The 18,449-nt window shown below is 31.2% G+C and overlaps 3 protein-coding genes across 4 annotated transcripts; all 3 read left to right on the top strand.

Moving 5' to 3' along the window:
- Positions 1–2,997: 2,997 nt before the first annotated feature.
- On the top strand, positions 2,998–6,355 carry LOC114399242 (WAT1-related protein At3g28050-like). Its single transcript, XM_028361385.1, has 7 exons — positions 2,998–3,274; positions 3,386–3,451; positions 3,866–3,979; positions 4,372–4,621; positions 5,045–5,203; positions 5,330–5,481; positions 5,986–6,355. The coding sequence occupies exons 1-7, from the start codon at positions 3,081–3,083 to the stop codon at positions 6,134–6,136; spliced, it is 1,086 nt and encodes a 361-aa protein (XP_028217186.1). The 5' UTR covers positions 2,998–3,080; the 3' UTR covers positions 6,137–6,355.
- Positions 6,356–8,938: 2,583 nt separating this feature from the next.
- On the top strand, positions 8,939–9,961 carry LOC114399226 (17.6 kDa class I heat shock protein-like). The gene has a single exon (XM_028361362.1). It carries the CDS (start codon positions 9,135–9,137, stop codon positions 9,726–9,728), a length of 594 nt encoding a protein of 197 aa, XP_028217163.1. The 5' UTR covers positions 8,939–9,134; the 3' UTR covers positions 9,729–9,961.
- A 1,585-nt stretch (positions 9,962–11,546) lies between these two features.
- LOC114397951 (WAT1-related protein At3g28050-like) lies at positions 11,547–15,224 on the top strand. Of its 2 annotated transcripts, none has more exons than XM_028360038.1 (7): positions 11,547–11,834; positions 11,932–12,003; positions 12,156–12,231; positions 13,073–13,171; positions 13,468–13,626; positions 13,725–13,876; positions 14,564–15,224. In XM_028360038.1, the coding sequence occupies exons 1-7, from the start codon at positions 11,641–11,643 to the stop codon at positions 14,724–14,726; spliced, it is 915 nt and encodes a 304-aa protein (XP_028215839.1). In that variant the 5' UTR covers positions 11,547–11,640; the 3' UTR covers positions 14,727–15,224. The 2 variants fall into 2 exon arrangements, with proteins under 2 accessions (XP_028215839.1, XP_028215838.1); XM_028360037.1 differs by having other exon boundaries at positions 11,552–11,834; positions 12,156–12,269; positions 12,925–13,171.
- The last annotated feature ends 3,225 nt before the right edge of the window (positions 15,225–18,449 follow it).

An 18,449-nucleotide genomic window follows, 5' to 3' on the forward strand; every position in this document is an offset into this window, starting at 1 on the left:
CAAAAGAAAAATCTTTATGAGCTATGGAGAAAAAGAGAACCAAATCTGAAATATCTTAAAGTGTGGGGGTGTCTAGTAAAGGTTAATATCCCTATTAATAAGAAAAGGAAAATTGAAAAAAAAAATATTAATTATATTTTGTTGGATATTTTTTACATAATACTACTTATAGATTCTTAGTTATTAATTCAGAAGTATCTGAAATTTCTAATGGTACTATTATGGAGTCTAGAGATGTGACTTTCTTTGAAAATATTTTTTCTTGAAAAATAAATTTTTAAATCTTTGTATGGTTTGAAACAAGCTCCAAAGCATTGACACAAAAGTTTGATTAAGTTATTCTTTTGTATGATTTTCAAATTAATGATAGTGATAAATGTGTGTATGTGAAAAAATTTGACGATAATGGATGCGTCATTTTATGTATCTGGATGACATATTGATATTTGGTAGTAAATGAATTTCATAAATGATGTGAAGTTTTTCTTGTCTAGAAATTTTGATATGAAAGACCTTGGTTGTGTAGATGTGATTTTGGGTATTAAGCTTATAGAAAAAAATGATTGTATGATTTTTTACCCAATCTTATTATGTTGAAAAGCTATATATTAAAGAAGTTTAATTATTTTGATGTGAAATATGTTTCTACTCCTTATGACTCATTCATCAAATTAAAGAAAAATTTGAGTAAAGGATTTTCTTCACATAAATATTCTCAAAGTATCGGTTCTTTATTGCATTTGACAAACTTCTCTAAGCTTGTCTGATATTGCACATGCAGTTGGTAGATTGGAAAGTAATTGAGGGATTTAGTGATACAAAATTGAAGTTCTGATTTTGATGAAATAAAATTGACAAGTGATTATGTTTTTGCTTCAGTTGGTTGTGTAGTATCATGAAAATCTACCAGACAAATTATTATTTCACATGAAAGCAAAAATTATTGCTTTAAATACGGCTACTAATGAGGCTGAATTTCTTAAAAATGTATTATGCAATTTGTCATTGTTAAATAAGCGTATACCTCCAATTCCAATGGATTGTGATAGTCAAATTGCTATATCTAAAGTGACAAGCAAAATTTTAATGAAAAAATAAGACACTTAAGAGTGAGACATAAGTCTATAAGATATTTAATTTCTCATGATGTCATTTCTCTTGACTTTGTTAGGTCAAAAAATAATATTGCAGATCCGCTTACAAAAAGGTTGACATGTCAACAAGTATTTGAGTCGTCGAGGGGAATGAGATTAAAGCCCATTATTTAGTTACAACAATGGACACCCGTCTCCGAGTGATTGGTGATCCCATGAATGGAGTTCAACGGGTAACAACGAAATTGTTTGTTGATTAAAGTACACCAAAATGAAATTTGACGGAGCTATTCCGTTTCTCATTCCTATGACGAGGTGTATTATAAATTGTGTCAATATTAAGGTTGAGGTATTTATATATGTGTATTTTTGGTGGAAAAAAAATACCTCTTAATGAATCCGATGACAATTATTGTAGGGGTGGGGGTCACAACTCACTCTTTGAGGATTCACCTAGTGAGTGTGGTGGTGGGGCCGCCACTGTGAGATATGGGCTAATCTCTAAGTGACACTCACGAAACAAGATACAAGCACAAGACCGTGTAACGCGCTACCACTGATTAAAACCTAATTGAACACCAATATTGTAGGAGTTGTGTACTAAAGTCTGGTTAAAGAATATGTAGTTCAAGACAATCAAGTCACTACATTTTTCTCGGATGGAAATTCATAAACACTAGGTATAAGGCTCAAACCCGGAAGGTTCCTTATACCGAAATACAATATCACATGCTCTTACTCTTATGTTTTTATACAAATTATCTTTTAGAAAATATATTTTAAAATTTTAAGTTATGTGGGGGAATGTTGGTAAATATTTGTGTTTTAATTTAAAATTTATAAATATATATTAATTCCATTTTATAAAATAAAATATTTATTTTAGATTTTCTTAAGATTTTGTTTTAATGACTCAACTAGTTTGTTACGTTTGTCGTGACAACTGTAAGTTGGTTTTCCAACGGTCATATTTCCAACGGTCATATTTCTAACGGTCATATTTTGTTGTTGCAAAATGCCTATATATTATCTTTCCTCATTTCTAAAAACATGACAGAACAACGGTCTCATCTTTTTCTCCCAAAATTTTCTATTTCTTCTCTTATAAAATAATTTATTTCTTGTGAGTAAGAGCATTGGTGTTCATAAGGTTCGGGGATCCTTTCGCTGCACACGATCGGAACCAACGGGTTGTCGTATCTTGGGAGAGGAGCGCAATCAGAATTTCTTACCCGTGCAGTGGGGGCGTTTTCTATCTAAGGATAGCGTTTACGCGCTTCAACCCAGACTATTTAATTCTTTCCCTTAATTTAATTTTTCCTTGTGCTCATTGTATGATATAATGCATTATTTATGTGTTGTCAATTAAATTTATTTTGCTACTGTTATTTTGTTATTTAATTCAAGACTGTGCATCTTCTTCGTATTTATTTTCCTTCATTTTTATTTAATTTTTCCAACAAGTTAACCTTTTCCAGCTCTTCTTCTCATTATCTAGTATCTACACCCTCTTGTAATATTCCCTTGGAGTCCTATATATTTTCTTTCTGTTGTTAAGGAAAATCACTCTTCATCTTTGAGATTCTTCCTCTATATCTATTTTCTTTTTTCTTTCTTTTTTTCATCCAATCACTTGCAATTTTTATCAATGTTTTTTACCTTGTCATTTTTCTATATTTGTCTCTCCTCTTTTTATCTCAATACACGGAAAAGTACAATTACATATCTGGAATAAAAAATATCATTGGGGAAAGGATATTTTCTTCATTTGCAATTGCCACCACACAAATGCTTTAGAGAATCTTTCCGATTGCGTAGTAAAACACGTGCAGAATTATTATGTGTATGGCGACATAGCGTAATTTTGTACTCTATAAAATGAATTATTAAATAAAGCCTTTAGTTGGTTGTGAAGAACGAAAAGAAGAAAATAAAACTACAAGGTTAATTTTTTGTCCTTCTGTGTGAGATATATCAAAAGAGTAAATGGCAAGAAGATGGTCTTTTTACATGGATATGCTGCCAGTTTTGGTGATTATAGGCAACCAATTAAGTTTGGTAGCATTAGTCACACTGTTCAAAGAAGCCACGCTGCAAGGGATGAACAACCATGTCTTTGTTGCTTATACTTCTGCTGTTGCTGCCACTCTACTCTTTCCTATCACTTTTTTCAGAAGAAGGTATTGGCCATTTTAATTTATTGCAAATTAATCACAAACAAATTAACATATATATAATATGACTGAGCTTTTACCCTAGCTTGAATGATTTCTTTCCATGTCCCTTTGCAGATCAAGAGTGGTTCCTCCACTTAGTTTCTCCATAGCATCCAAAATCATGTTCATTGGGATGATAGGGTAATGGCATTTTGCTTTAAACCACACTTGTCACTCAAGAACTTCTTGTACAAGTTTTCTAGTCATGAGTGTTGCTTTTAATTAATTGTGGTCCAGGAATCTTCTCAGTTTTACAACGTGTTTGATTTTTAATTTCAGAAAGTGTTATTAGTTTTCAAAATGTAACTAAACAAGGATTTCTCTGGTGGTGGTGGAGGTAGTGCAAGGCATAGAGGAGAGTGTGGAATTAAGGAAAAAGATGAGAAAACATCTCTCAACTATTTCTGTTTTTTGGTTTTTAAAACACTGGTTTTAGAAATAATTTTTGAAACTTGATGGATTTTGGATGAGAAATTGATTGTTGATCAGTATTCGGTAGCACTTCTGAAACTGTGTTTCTTGTTTTGCATTTTGATGGCCATGAGTTGCCTGCAGAACCTCATCTCAGATAATGTATTATGTTGGAGTTAGCTACAGTTCTCCAACACTTGCTTCATCAATCGCCAATCTGGGCCCTGCTTTCACCTTCATTCTTGCCATCATTTTCAGGTTCACTCCCCTTAATTGGTTAATTATATTTAACAAATTCTTAACTATTTCTTGTTTTAGTTTTTTTCCTGCATGAGTATTTATATTATTTGGCAAGATATCTAACAATTATTTTAATTAAACCATATATTACATTACCAAAAAATTCTAGCTAAATTGGTTGAAGCTAAGAGGATGTGTGTGTGTTATAAATTATCTCCTAGTAGAATGTTCGAGTGTTCGATTCTTTACAGCTAAAAAAGAAAAACATACATTTCATATATGCTTACTTTTTTTTTGCTTGCAATGATGAATTAAAACAAAGTACACTATTGATATTTGATAGTGGTGAATATCTCAGTCTATTATTGTCCACTTATTTTTTTCTTTTATCCTCTTACCACGCATTTAAGGATGGAAAAGATAGCTGCCAAAAGCAGAAGTAGTCAAGCTAAGGTAGTTGGAAGCATAATATCAATAACAGGAGCATTTGTATTGACTTTGTACAAAGGCCATTCAATCATCAAAGCTCATTCCCATGATCTTTCCATACCACTTCAACATCCATTTAGCTTTCTTAAATCTGGGGATGCAGATTGGGTCATTGCTGGCATTCTGCTCACAGCTGAATGTTTAATAGGTTCATTATGTTACATTGTGCAGGTAGGGTTGGGATTCTCCAAAATTAAAGTTATACTTCAGAAATTAATGGGCATAATTGATAGCCATTGATCATTTCATCAAATGTGTAGAATTTTATTATAAAGTACATTCAAGCAAAATCTCATTTCATGATTTTACAAATAATTGGCAAAATATCACATTATTTTACTTTATTTTCTATTTTCATAAATTTGTATGGTGAAAACAGATGTCAGTTATTTTATATACATCAAACTTCAAAAATAAGAAATAAGGTGATATTTTTATAATTATTTGTGAAAATAAAAATTATTTTGTGAAACAGAAACTAACTTCTCATGAATTTAATTTTTACATATTATATAATGTAAAGAATTTTACATATTTACTCTTTTTATATAATTAACTATTTCGTGTACTTTTCTATATATATTCATTTTACAGGCTGATGTTCTAAAAGTGTTCCCGGATGAAGTGACAATAGTCCTCTTTTACAACGTGACTTCCACAGTCATGTCTACACTTGTAGCTTTATTTGCAGTGCCAAACGCAAATGCTTGGAAAGTAGGACTGAATATTTCATTAATCTCCATTATTTGCACTGTAAGATACCTTTCTAAGTTAACTGCTGCTGCACTTTGACACAAAAAATAGTACTACACTTTGCAAGCTAATGTATATTATTGAAGACATGGCACATGTTTTTTTCTTTTCTTTTGTTCTTCTTAGGGAACAATTCAGAAAGTCATGGGCTATATACTTTCCACGTGGGCACTGCGCTTAAAGGGGCCTGTGTATCTAGCATCATTCTCACCCCTCCAAATTGTTTTTTCTATTGCCATGGGTGTCATCTTCCTTGGTGACTCTCTTCATGTTGGAAGGTATATATAACTAATTCAATTTCTGCATTTCAAATATATTAGAGCATCTCTGGTGTAATAGTTGAATTTGAGTTCTTCATTTCTTTTAATAGGGACATATTTGGATAATTTTTTTTTATAAGTTAAAATTAATTTATGCCTAGACTAATTTGTATAAGTTCTAAAAGATGATTGATAAGTTATGTATAAATTAATTTAAATTAATAAAAAAATTATTTTAATTAATTTATTTATTTTTTCCTCCTAAAAATACTCCTGAACAAATTTACCCAAATAGACCATAAGTTTCTTATCATTACATAAAATTTAAGAATAGTATAATATATTTTAGTAGAGTTCAATTCAAGTTCTTAACTATTAAAAACAATGTTGTCATTGTTTTTAAAACCTTAGATGATAAAATTTAAAGCTTTTATAAGCTCGAAACATTCAGACATATATGCAATATATTCAATTTTGTACATAAAAGGTTCATTGGAGCACATTGTTTCTGCATTTTTGCAGTATAGTTGGAGCGGCAATAGTATCATTTGGCTTTTATGCTGTGTTGTGGGGCAAAGCAACAGAGGAGATAGAGGAAGAAGTTGATTACCCGGAATCACCAGCTACTGAGAATGTTCCTTTATTGCAAAGCTATGGAACCGAAAACTTATGAAAAGAAAACAGATGGAAATGTCTAAAAACTAGTGAAAACTCAACAGCCATTAATTTATCTTTTAGCATCTTAAGAACATGTTCTTTTGTACCTCATAACAAAGTTTGTTTATCTTTTATTTTCTTGTCTCCTTTCACCATTAAGGAAAACTGGTGATATGGAGGACGACAACAAACCAAACCAATTCTAATATAATTCGAGTCTCAATTCGACTACTAATTTGTTAAACTTACTCATGAACCAACTAAACTTGAATAAAAATTTGATATAGTTAAATAAATAAATTAAATTTGAATTATGTATAATTTGACACAATTGATTTAGAAGTAATTATGTTATTAATTTTTAATTATTATTTTTGTTTAAAATAAATAATGTAAATTATTATAATATTAATTTCAATCGAGCTAATAAGATGAATCAAGTTACTCACAAACTTAAATGGATTTGAGGAGAAATTATTTTCACATTAAATTTGAGTAGAGTTTTGAATTGAGTCAATTCTTATCAAGTTAAATCAAATTAAACTTAATTCAATTTCACTCATTTTCAATCCTTTGCAATTGGATTTGAATTGGTTGATGTAACACCCTCTTCTTCCACTAGTTACACCCTCTTGTCACGGAGTTTTTTTTATTATTGTAAATGCACTGAAGTCTAAAGCACATCAAGAATGACATGTACAGTAGAACAACAATTTCCACTTCCGGACTTCCCATGATTGCTCTGGAGACTCTTTTCATTCACACCACATTGCCATCATTCTGCTAAAAAGAATGCAGAATTATTATGGAATATGGACAAAACAAAATATCTCATACTCTAAGTTAATGACTAACACAGATTTAACTTTGTTATCTGTTGTCGTCCGTTGGAATATCCCAGTATCTTGATATACAGTTCAAGGTTGCTTACTGAACTGAACTACAAAAGGTTTTCTGAGACCAAAAAAGTGAAGTGACTAGGAGTGTGAAAAAGCAGCAACTAGGAGTGTGAAAAAAACCCCGAACCGATCCATATCTGAATCGAATTGCTTTGAAAAAAAACAAATAATTTTAGAGAAAAAACTGAACTGTTTTCATAAAGAGGTTTGGTTTTCTTTAGTTTGGTTCTTTAGAAAAACCAAACCATATATGGGTATAAAATGGATAACCGAATTGAATCAAACCAAACCTAAAAAAACAAACTATTGCAACCACTCTGCTATTTCCTATCACTTTTTTCAGTAGAAGGTTGTCAATTGTTAATTGCAAATCACAAACAAATTAACATATATCCAAGTGTGCTTTTTTACCCTTGATTGATTTCTTTATTAATGCTTTTCATGTCCCTTTGCAGATCAAGAGTGGTTCCTCCAGTTAGTTTCTCTATAATATCCAAAATCATTTCTTCTTGGGGTGATAGGGTAACCACACTTATCAATTTAGGCCTTCATGTACAAGTTTTCTCATTCAGTGTTGCTGTAAATTAATTGTGGTTCAAGGAATCTCATGAGTCTTACTTCTGAAACTTTGTGTATAATTGTTAAGAAAAATGTACTTAAATAGTCATATTAAAACAAATATTGTCATTGTTTTTTAAACCCTTAAATAATATAATTTAAAGCTTTTATAAGCTCGAAACAGTCATATGCAATATATTCATTTTTGTACTTAAAAGGTTCATTTAAGTAAATTGTTTCTGAATTTTGCAGTAAAATTGGAGCCACAGTAACTTCAATTGGCTTTTATACTATAATGTGGGGCAAAGCAACAGAGGAGATAGAGGAAGATGTTGGTAGCCTGGAGTCACCAACTACAGAGAATGTTCCTATATTCCAAATCCATGTAACTGAAAGTTGTAGTGTTTAAAAGACTCTTGAGTCAATTTTAGTATCATAGAAAACTATAAGAACCAATGTTTTTGCCATAGAACAGGAAACTATAAACGGCTATAAGGGTCAAAATTGTGGTTTCACTGTCTTTTCTTATCTCCTTTCACTATCAAGGAAAGCTGTTAAGTGGTGATACATAGCATGCTGTCAATTGAGGCCAGCTCCATCAGAGGATGCCCTTTAAAGAGCAACTGTGTGAGCAAGCCATAAAGACTACTAGACTAGTACAAACTTTTCACTGCTCTTAATAACATCACAGAAAATTATTAAGTCTCTTTTATTTTCTTTGTCATGGTCTAATAGGGCAGTAGAGTACACACGGCCATGATGAGGATCAAAACATGGTCTTATTATCTTCATACCATCCAATCCAATTGTTGTTGTTCCACCAAAGGACAAAAATTAGGTACTTTAATTGAGTGACATCTTTGTGACACAGACGAATATTTAAGTCAATGAAAGATTTTTACTAGTTCATTACTCTTGGTAGTACTTGCAATATCATATTAGCATGTAATACTTATAAAAGAAAATTTAGTTTCTTCAAATGAACTCAAGTATAAAAAATGGTTGATTTTAGGTTTTGGAAAAATTAAAGTAAAAAAGTAAATAATCTGAAATTAAAATTTACCTCATTTCATAAAACCTAAAGAACAGATGTTTCAAGAAAACTAATTCATTTTACAACGTCAGAAAAACATGTTTAAACTAAAGTATATTAATGTTCTCAATGTAGAATTCAATGTAGTATATAGTTCTACTAGATTTTACTGTACATTGTAGAGCAAGCATTGCTTGAGAAAAAAAAAAAAAAGAAGTTGTGTTGGCAATTGGCATTGCCACGTGTATATTCATCCTCTGTTTTTTCCAAACAAACAAAGAGAGCTTCCTTCGTGAACGTTCGAAATCTCTCGCTTAAGTTTCTAGACTCTCCTACACATGTCTCAATTTCTCTCGTTCTCACAAATCACAGAACGTAACATAAAAATGAAGAAGTATCCAGAAACCCAAACACCTCCCTACATATAGACACCAACCCAACACGCTTTTCAAACATAACATACAAGAAAACTATCATAAGTGACCAAAAAAGACAACCTTTGGGGAATCATAAAATTCTTCAGAATGGCTCGCACAATTACAATTGCAGCAATGTGTCTTCTTCTCTCATTAGTGTCCCTCTGTGTCACCACCAACGCATTAATGCCATACACACGTAGCACCCTCTGGGACATGATGCTCCAATCCGAGGACCCATTTGGAATCTTGGAACAGAACCCATTCAACAACATACCCAACATCAGAGGAGGAGCCGAGACTCTCGCCCTGGCACGTGCGGATTGGAAGGAAACCCCCAGCGCGCACGTGATAGTGCTGGACCTACCCGGGATGAAAAAGAAGGACGTGAAGATCGAGGTGGAGGAGAATCGCGTGTTACGTATCAGCGGCGAGAGGAAGGGAGAGGAAGAAGAAGAAGAAGAAGAGGTTGAGGGCGAGAAGTGGCATAGGGCTGAAAGGACTAACGGGAAGTTCATGAGACAGTTCCGGTTGCCGGTGAATGCGGACTTGGAGAAGGTTACGGCGAGGCTTGAAAATGGGGTGCTGAGGATCACGGTGGGCAAGTTTGGTGAGGACAAGAAGAGGCAGCCTAAGGTTATTGACATTGCTCAGAGGGATTCTGCTGCTGAGAATGTGAAGCCCACCAAGCCTCAAATGTAATGTCATATGTCATCATCAGCCAATCCAATTACATATGTTCTTGCTTATGTTTTCCTTTTTTTTTTTTTTCAGTTTACAAGTTGTAAGTTGCATCTTCACTTTGTTTGGGACATGGGATTTCAGTGATGATGTGATGTTGTTTGTGTCTAATAGTTCCTAGTGGCGTTTCTTTAACGTTTAGTGTGATTTCTTTAACGTCTTGAACTGATTAATAGATGGTGACTTGTAGATCACGGACCTAGTACTTATCCCTAATTTTAATATATGATCTAGTATCAAATTTGGAATGACATGATACTAAATAGATCTAGTACCAAATTTGGGATGACATGATACTAAATAAATACATGCTCAAATATACTGTTTTCTCTTATCACCTGAAATTTAGTCTTCAAACGTCTGGCTACTACTAATTGCATCTCTCTTTACATCCAAATCTTTCTTTTTAAATCTTAAATATCCATTATATCCTTTCTTTCACCCTTTTAAATAATAGTAAAGTATAAACAAATAACATTTGATTTCAATCCTGTTGTGCCGGGCACCCATTAGCAAAGTCAAAAAGACATTACTATCAACAAGAAGATTCCTATCTTTCAAGAAGAGTAATTGGACGAAATTAACTCAATTATTAGATGTTAATTCATTTTTAAATTGACTTTATTTATACTCCTTCATTTATAAAAAAATAATAATTCAATACTATTTTCCAAAGAATCACAAAACTCTCGATTGTTGTTGTTGAATTGTCATTTGTCACTTTGGTTCGTATGATCATTAGTACCTAATGTTAAAAAGGATGGAGGAACGTTGAAGAAAGGGCATTGACCTTCACTACCTGACATTTGATAAATCATAAATGTATGCACCAAAGGGGATTTCGAGAAGAAAGGATAAAGTTTTTATTTTTAAATGAAGAGAACTATATAAAATAAATGGAAAATAAAACATTAATTTTATGCTAATTTATTATTTTATTTTGAAAAACATATTTATTAAAAGTGGAAATTTTATCTTATCTTTTATTTCCAAATTCCACTCCCAAATAATTTAATATTATATCCGTGTCCCTAATTGTCGTTTTTCTTTCTTGGTTTTGTCAAATTCAATCATGGCCGTGGAAGTATCTTTCATCATTTTCCTTTGTATGTGCCGTCTTACGTGGACCCAGTCCATGCTAAGTGCGCTATTATTGCTAAATTCATAATACATATATTTTGTGACAAAATGGATGAGATATTTTCTAAACGCAATTATGCATAGTACAACATAATTTTTTTGAAGAAAGAATATAATATAATTAAAAATAATATAATGCGTCCGTGACATAATTCTAGATATTATAAATTTAAGCATAATGCTACCAATACACAATTTTTTTTATAAAAAATATATATTCTTGATTAAAATAATCCTATTTGAATCAAATAGGATAATTAAGATTATAGGTGATAAATTTCTTTTTTAATATTCAATATTATTACATACATAAAACTTAAATTCGAATACACAAGTTAAGTTAAAATAAGATTGTGTTAATTAATTCAAACCATCAATATTCTTTAACACACTTTTATAAGTATATTTTTTTATTAGTTAAAATTTAATAAAAATCACTAAATTCCTGTTAAACAAATATGTCAGAATATGTTGCCAACCCTCTTCTGAATTTGATATCAGCATCCTTAACTTCAATCATTTTTCCTTTTCATTCAAAAGGAAAGAATAAATAAAACTCGTAACTACAATAATACTAGCTACGTTTGAAATTGCCCTTAAGGGTTGACTTACACAGAACGTGCCTATAAGGCTATAACTTAAGAGACAATTCAAAACAACTTCTAATAAACCAAACTATAATAAGGTTTTGAGTTCTGTTAGACAAAACAAAAGTGGAGTGATAGAGTGAGAGATGCAAAGAGGATGGTCCTTCTACAAGGATTTTCTGCCAGTTGTGGTGATTATAGGCAATGAATTCAATGACATGGGTACACTCACACTCTTCAAAGCAGCCACACTGCAAGGGATGAACAACCATGTCTTTCTGGCCTATGCTTATGCTCTTGCTACCATTATACTCATTCCTATCACTTTTTTCAGCAGAAGGTTAAGAATTCTTTATTGCAAATCATAATCAAACATATATATCTTGCATGATTTTATCAATTATCATGCATGTTTTGTTTTTCATGTCTCTTTGCAGATCAAGAGTGGTTCCTGTTCCTCCACTTAGTTTCTCCATAGTATCCAAAATAGTTCTTCTTGGGGTGATAGGGTAAAGCCACTTGCTTCACTTTACTTTCAAATTCACACTTGTCAAGGCCTTTCAGTATAATTTTTTTCCTCACTGTTTCTGTTAGTTCATTTTGATCCATGTATTCTCATCAATAACATAATAATTTTTGGTTCTTGTTTTGTATTTTGCAGAAGTTCATCTCAGGTACTGGGTTATGCAGGCATTAGCTACAGTTCTCCAGCACTTGCTTCATCAATTGGCAATCTGGTACCTGCTTTCACCTTCATCCTTGCCGTAATTTGCAGGTTCACTTCCTTTTATTGGTTAATTGTATTTGGCAATTCCTTTTTAAGCTAAGTTTTTAAATTCTTTGTCTACCTGAGAATATTATATAATATGCAACGTAAATATCTATAAATTATTTCAAAGTCCAATTCATATATTTTCTTTTCTTGCACGCAATGTAATATCTTAATAAAAACATGCATATTTTTTAGTTTGTGACAAAAGGAATGGTCAATTTAGAACCCCCACCACTTTATTAACTATTTTCAGATTAACGCCTACTAATCAAGGTTTCATTTTCCTTGGAGGTACAAAGATTGATTAAAGAAAAGATAACTAATAACCAAGATGCTAATTACTATTCATCAACCATCACCATTATTAGAGTTCGACTCATGCATTATGCATATATGAATATTTTGGAAGTTATTTTTTCTTCTTCTTCAAAGTAAACAACTACACATTTTATTTACTTTCAAACTAATGTTTCTTTGGTGGATAAAATTCTACTTTTTTTCACAATTAACTAGTTCCCAAGTTCATCATAGGTGACCTTATTTTAACAGATCAATGGTAGGAATCAAGTTTAATGTACTATTTGTAAGTGTTTGACATTAACCACAATGAAGCCTATTATCCACTTATTTTGTCTTCCCTTGTCTCAATAAAATTAAGGATGGAAAAGTTAGCTGCCAAAAGTAGAAGTAGTCAAGCTAAGGTGATTGGAAGCATAATATCAATAGCAGGTGCATTTGTATTGACTTTCTACAAAGGACCATCAATCATCAATGCTCTCACACATCTTCCCTTACTACTTCAACAGCCAATTAACTTTCTTAAATCAGAGGATGAAAGTTGGGCTATTGCTGGCATTCTGCTGATAGCTGACTACTTTCTGGCTTCAGTATGGTACATTGTACAGGTAGGTTCAAGCTTGTCTAAAATGAGAGGTATAGTTTAGAAATTAAAGTGGATAATTGCTGATGGTTGATAAGATCATACTAAGTAGAATTTTTTAAAATACAAGCACAAGATCATATGGATATATGAGCATTTGGTTCCTTGATTTTCTCATTAGCGTTTACTGGCACTTTATTCTCGAAAATATGTTCCTTACTTTAAATGATCCAAATCCTTTATGGAATTATATTTCTTGTTACTTTATATGGAATTATGGAAAAGCTTAAAAAAGTTCTAAAAGTTTTAATTCCTTTGCAGGTGGATATCTTGAAAGTGTTCCCGGATGAACTAACTACAGTTTTCTTTTACAATGTGACTGCCACCATATTATCTACTACTGTTGGTTTCTTTGCAGTTCCAAATGCTAGTGCTTGGAAAATAGGACTAGATATTTCACTGATATCCATTGTTTGCTCTGTAAGATATCCTGCAAACCGTTGCTTCACTTTGACCCATAAGAAACACTTTTTTTATGCTTGTGTGGTTCATTGATGACACATTTTTGTTTTTTTTAGGGAATATTTGGGAAGTTAATGAGCAATGTAGTTTATGCCTGGGCACTGTATTTAAAGGGGCCTGTCTATGTAACATCCTTCAAGCCACTCCAAATTGTTATTGCTGTTGCAATGGGTGTTATGTTCCTTGATGATAGTCTTTACATTGGAAGGTATGACTACTTCAATTTTTTAGTATTTGATTCTTGCTTAAAACATAGGGAAGCAATTATACAAGTTATGATAAATAAAGCAAATGCGGTCTCGCAAAATTGTACCTGTTGTTGGGCATGTGCTTTATGAAATAGTCATGAATGAAACCGAAAACACAGTGGTAATGGACATAAGTGGATTAGAAAAAAAAACTAGAGTGATATAAGATGAGGATGAGTTAGCTAATGGGAAGAGTCATGATAGTGTCAAAGAAGACAATAGGGATTTGAGAATGACAGAATAAAAAGACTAGCTGGTGGTAGATTTGTTCATGGAATAGGGGAAGAATCCTCCCTTAAACCTCTTACTTTGTTACTCATCTATTTCCCTTCTGAGAACTGCCGATGCTGGGTAAGTCCTTTGTACAGAACTGCTACATCAATTGAAACAATAAATAGATAAACAGATCCTCAAACTCAAACTAGCCTTTTTTGACAATTTTCTTGCTAATTTGTGCTTTTCCGATGACCAAAGTCCATCTTAATTAGTTAATATCATTAATTATAAGCTCAAAACAGTCATACAATGAACCAGTTCATTTAATGCTGATAAAATATTGGCATACAAATAAAAAAAGCTGTGCAATATGATCATATAGTTTGTTGAAATGTTCATTTTTGTACATTAATTCTCTCTGCATTTTGCAGTGTAGTTGGAGCCACAATAGTATCAATTGGTCTTTATGCTGTATTGTGGGGCAAGGCAAAAGAAGAGATAGAGGAAGATGTTGGTAGCCAAGAATCACCAACTATTGAGAATGTTCCTCTATTGCAAAGCCACAGAACTGAAACATCAGAAAAGAATGTTTAAAAGACAAGTACAAACTCTTCCACATTCTTATCATCATAAAAAAACATAAAGAATCCATTTTCTAGGCATACAACAGCATAGTACACATACATGACTGAGGGTCAAAGCTTTGGATTCATTGTCCCCCAAGATGATCCTGTGCTGCTTATACCTAAGTTGTTGACTTGTTTTCCTCTAAAATAAAGCGAATGGAAGATTTTCAGTATGTATGACATTGGATGGGATTGCATTCAGTTAAAGTTCTTTCTTGTCTCCTTTCACCAATGAGCAAACTAAGGGTGGTTATACATAGCATGCTGTTACTTGTGATATATACGTACTGTACACTTGCCTTAGAATGGAACCGATACTGTTCTTTCCACAAACGGGGAGCAACCTTTCTTCAAGTGTTTTATGGAAAAAATGACATCTTTCTGTCTAGCTAGTAGCCTGTCAGACTCAATATGACGATGTATGGATACGTATATAATATGAATGTAGGTTAATTGTTGAGAATAATAATGTATGTCTAAGATTTAATTGTCATGTAATTAGTTTGAAGTTCAATAATAAACTATTATTATTTCTTAATCATTTTTAGACAGATAAAATAATTAACTTATAAGATCCTTGATTAAAATTAAAAATTTATTATCATAATAATAGAGATTATGAAAATGAGAAATAAGTTTTTTTTAATTTTAATCTTAATTGTTCTTAATCTTAAGATTATTATGAATAAAATATTGATAATCCGAATAGATTAATATATATAATTGTCTTTATTAGATAAAACTTAATAAATCTTATTTATTAAATTATATATAAAAATAATGTACATATAGATGTCATCATTGAATTGATTCAATTAAGAATTTTTAACCATTAATATGTTAATATTGTCTTAAGTAACATAGATTATTATAGTAATTAACAAGTTATTTGTTTTGTTTTAATTTCGGACACCTAATGAATATTTGACTTAAGATTATCACTAGTTGAATGAATATTGGATATGATTAAATACTTGTAGAATTATGATTAATTAAGAAGGAATTCATCAACTCTTATATTGAGTTTGAGCTCTATGATAACTAAGACCTTGGCCTAGAGGAATATTGAAAGGAAGAAAAAAACAGTTTCTTGTCATTCATTAATTAAATGTGTTAGCTTATTAGAGTTTGACAATAATACTATAATCTAGAGTTAACCTTAAGAAGTAAATGATGAAATAAAATATTATATTATTCTTCTACTAGTTCTTGAAGGTAAAAAATATTATTTTATACTATTTTGATGTTAAAGAGTGTTGTTAGATGCTTACTTTGATTAGTAAATTGATTATAATTAATTTACTACCGATTTAGTATTGAACCTACAGGATCACAAACAAACGGGTGTTTCAATCTTTGCAAAAGAAAATAATTTATTTGATAATTAAATTAGAAAATTTAATTTAATCAAATAAATATTTTAGTGAAATATTATTATATTCTTTGCTAGCACCAAAAATATAATTAATATTAAAAAAATATTATTTTATAAATGAAGAAGTTGTCCATAAAACAAGAATATTATTCTATTGCTACATATTAGGATTGAATTATATCATGAAGTTTCTTAAAAAAAGATATGAGATAATTTTTTATTTTTATAAAGATAAAGAGATATGAAATTATTTTAAATAAAATATTTCTTCTCTCTTTGAAATAAAGATGCAAATCCATATCTCTTTAGCATTATAAATAGAAGATCTACCTAAGAGCAAAGAGTACTAAACAACAATTAAAAAAGTTAAGCGTAGCTTTAGGCTTGAAAAGTAGAAGGAGAGTTTGTTTTTTAGAATTCTGCTCATCAAAGAGTTGATAGTAGAGATTGATCTCGACTTGGATACATCTAGAGTCTTCACAATATTAAAAAACTTTATACTCCAATAATTCATATCCGGGTATGTGTCCATTTGATTTTTACAATAGTATATTTTAAACCCAAAATAGATCCCTTTTTATTTTGATGTGTGTTATGAACACTAATTTATCTTACAAACTTGTTTATACAAGAAAGTGAAGGTCAACCATTGTGATGTTGTATAATTAATGGATAATTATGTCTCTTAAGTATGTGATCAGGGATTCAATTCCGAGTGTCTATGTAAATAAAAAAATATTGAAAGAGATAAGACTCTTAAATGGATTTAAGTATTTCAAAGGATTAGTCTCTATTTCGTGGCTAGGGAATACCTTAGATCCACCCCACAAAAGAAGGAAAGTGAAGACTATGTCAGATTTTAAAGCACCTACTTTTCCTTCACAGAGCATTCTTTGCATATCTATCCTTATTTTAAGTGCATTTTTTTCTTCCGATCCTTAATTGGGAACAATTTTTCTTCATATGATCATAACTGGAACTAATGGAACCTTTTGAATAGCACAGCTTTTTTGTGTAATGTATCGAAATGCTGGAGGAAGTACCTTAGAAAAGATTGCAATGATTGATGAATATTGAAAGCAATAACCTACTCTAGTACTGGTAAAATTGGCTAATTAATTTAAACTTTTTATTCGGTGTCCAAGTATACTTTGAGCATGGTTGTCTCAATTCTGTGTTTTCTTGATGCAGAATCTAAGAGATGAAAAAAAAATAATCAAAAGTCAAAACAAGAAGGAATTGATTATTCAAAATTTCAAATGGATTACTCAATCTAGTTTTGCTACGGTGGTCCAGACTTGAACATGTTGCTTTATTTAGTAGCCCTTGTTTACCTATAAAATAAAATCACATTCCAATTCCATTATTAGCTATAAAGATTTGAAAAGATAGATTGAGACTTTCTATTAAAAGTCAATTCAAGTTTTTTAGAAATAAGTTGAAAATTAACGCTTCTAAATCCTTGAAACAAGTCACTAAAACACTAGTTTTATGGATCATAAGACTATCTTTATTGAGACTTTCTATCATTAAGCCTAAAAAAATAACAAGCTACTTAATTAACAGTTATTCAATTTTTAGGTACTGTTAAATTGTGAAGTGCAAACCCTCTAGGAGAGTGGTTGGGGTTGCTAGGGTTAGGTATGAGATATGTCATCTTGTTGTCTAAAAAGTGTAATTCAAGCACTCATAACTTATATACACTTAATTTTCTCTATTTTGCTCAATGTGAGACATGTATATTCTGTAACACTCTTCCTTAAGTCCAACTGAGTTAATCTGTTTTGTAGGCATAATTGTGACTTGCATACCATCTTAACCTCAGTCTCAGGTTATTATTATTATTATTATTATTTTTTATTGCTTGGATTTATTCTTCATGTTGGGCTTATTTTGAAGTTACTTCATAGTTCACACACAGGTCTGTTGTTCTTCTTTCTTTCTTTTTGTTTGGGCTTTTGTGTTTCTTCAATTTTAGAAGCTCAATTCTTTTTATTTTTTTATTTTTTATAGTTAAATTAGTACCTTGGGTTTTCTTTTATTTTTGTTGCCTATATCTTGCTTATATGATTTTTTCATCATCTTAGGTTTATCACAATTCTTTGTGAAAATTTAAATATTCTTACAGTGGCATCACAACATGTCTATATCTGTATGGCTTTATCTTCAAATTACATTTTTTTTCTATTCTAATATGTCCCTACCAAGTTGCAACCCAAGCAACTCTTTCACCAAGTCCAAAGGGAAGTCACCTATTTTAATTCATGTATCAATATCTCGTGCCTAATCTGGTGTTGCCAACACACCAAGCTTTTG

The sequence above is a fragment of the Glycine soja genome, chromosome 19, assembly GCF_004193775.1.
Source record: "Glycine soja cultivar W05 chromosome 19, ASM419377v2, whole genome shotgun sequence".
Classification (NCBI taxonomy): domain Eukaryota; kingdom Viridiplantae; phylum Streptophyta; class Magnoliopsida; order Fabales; family Fabaceae; genus Glycine; species Glycine soja.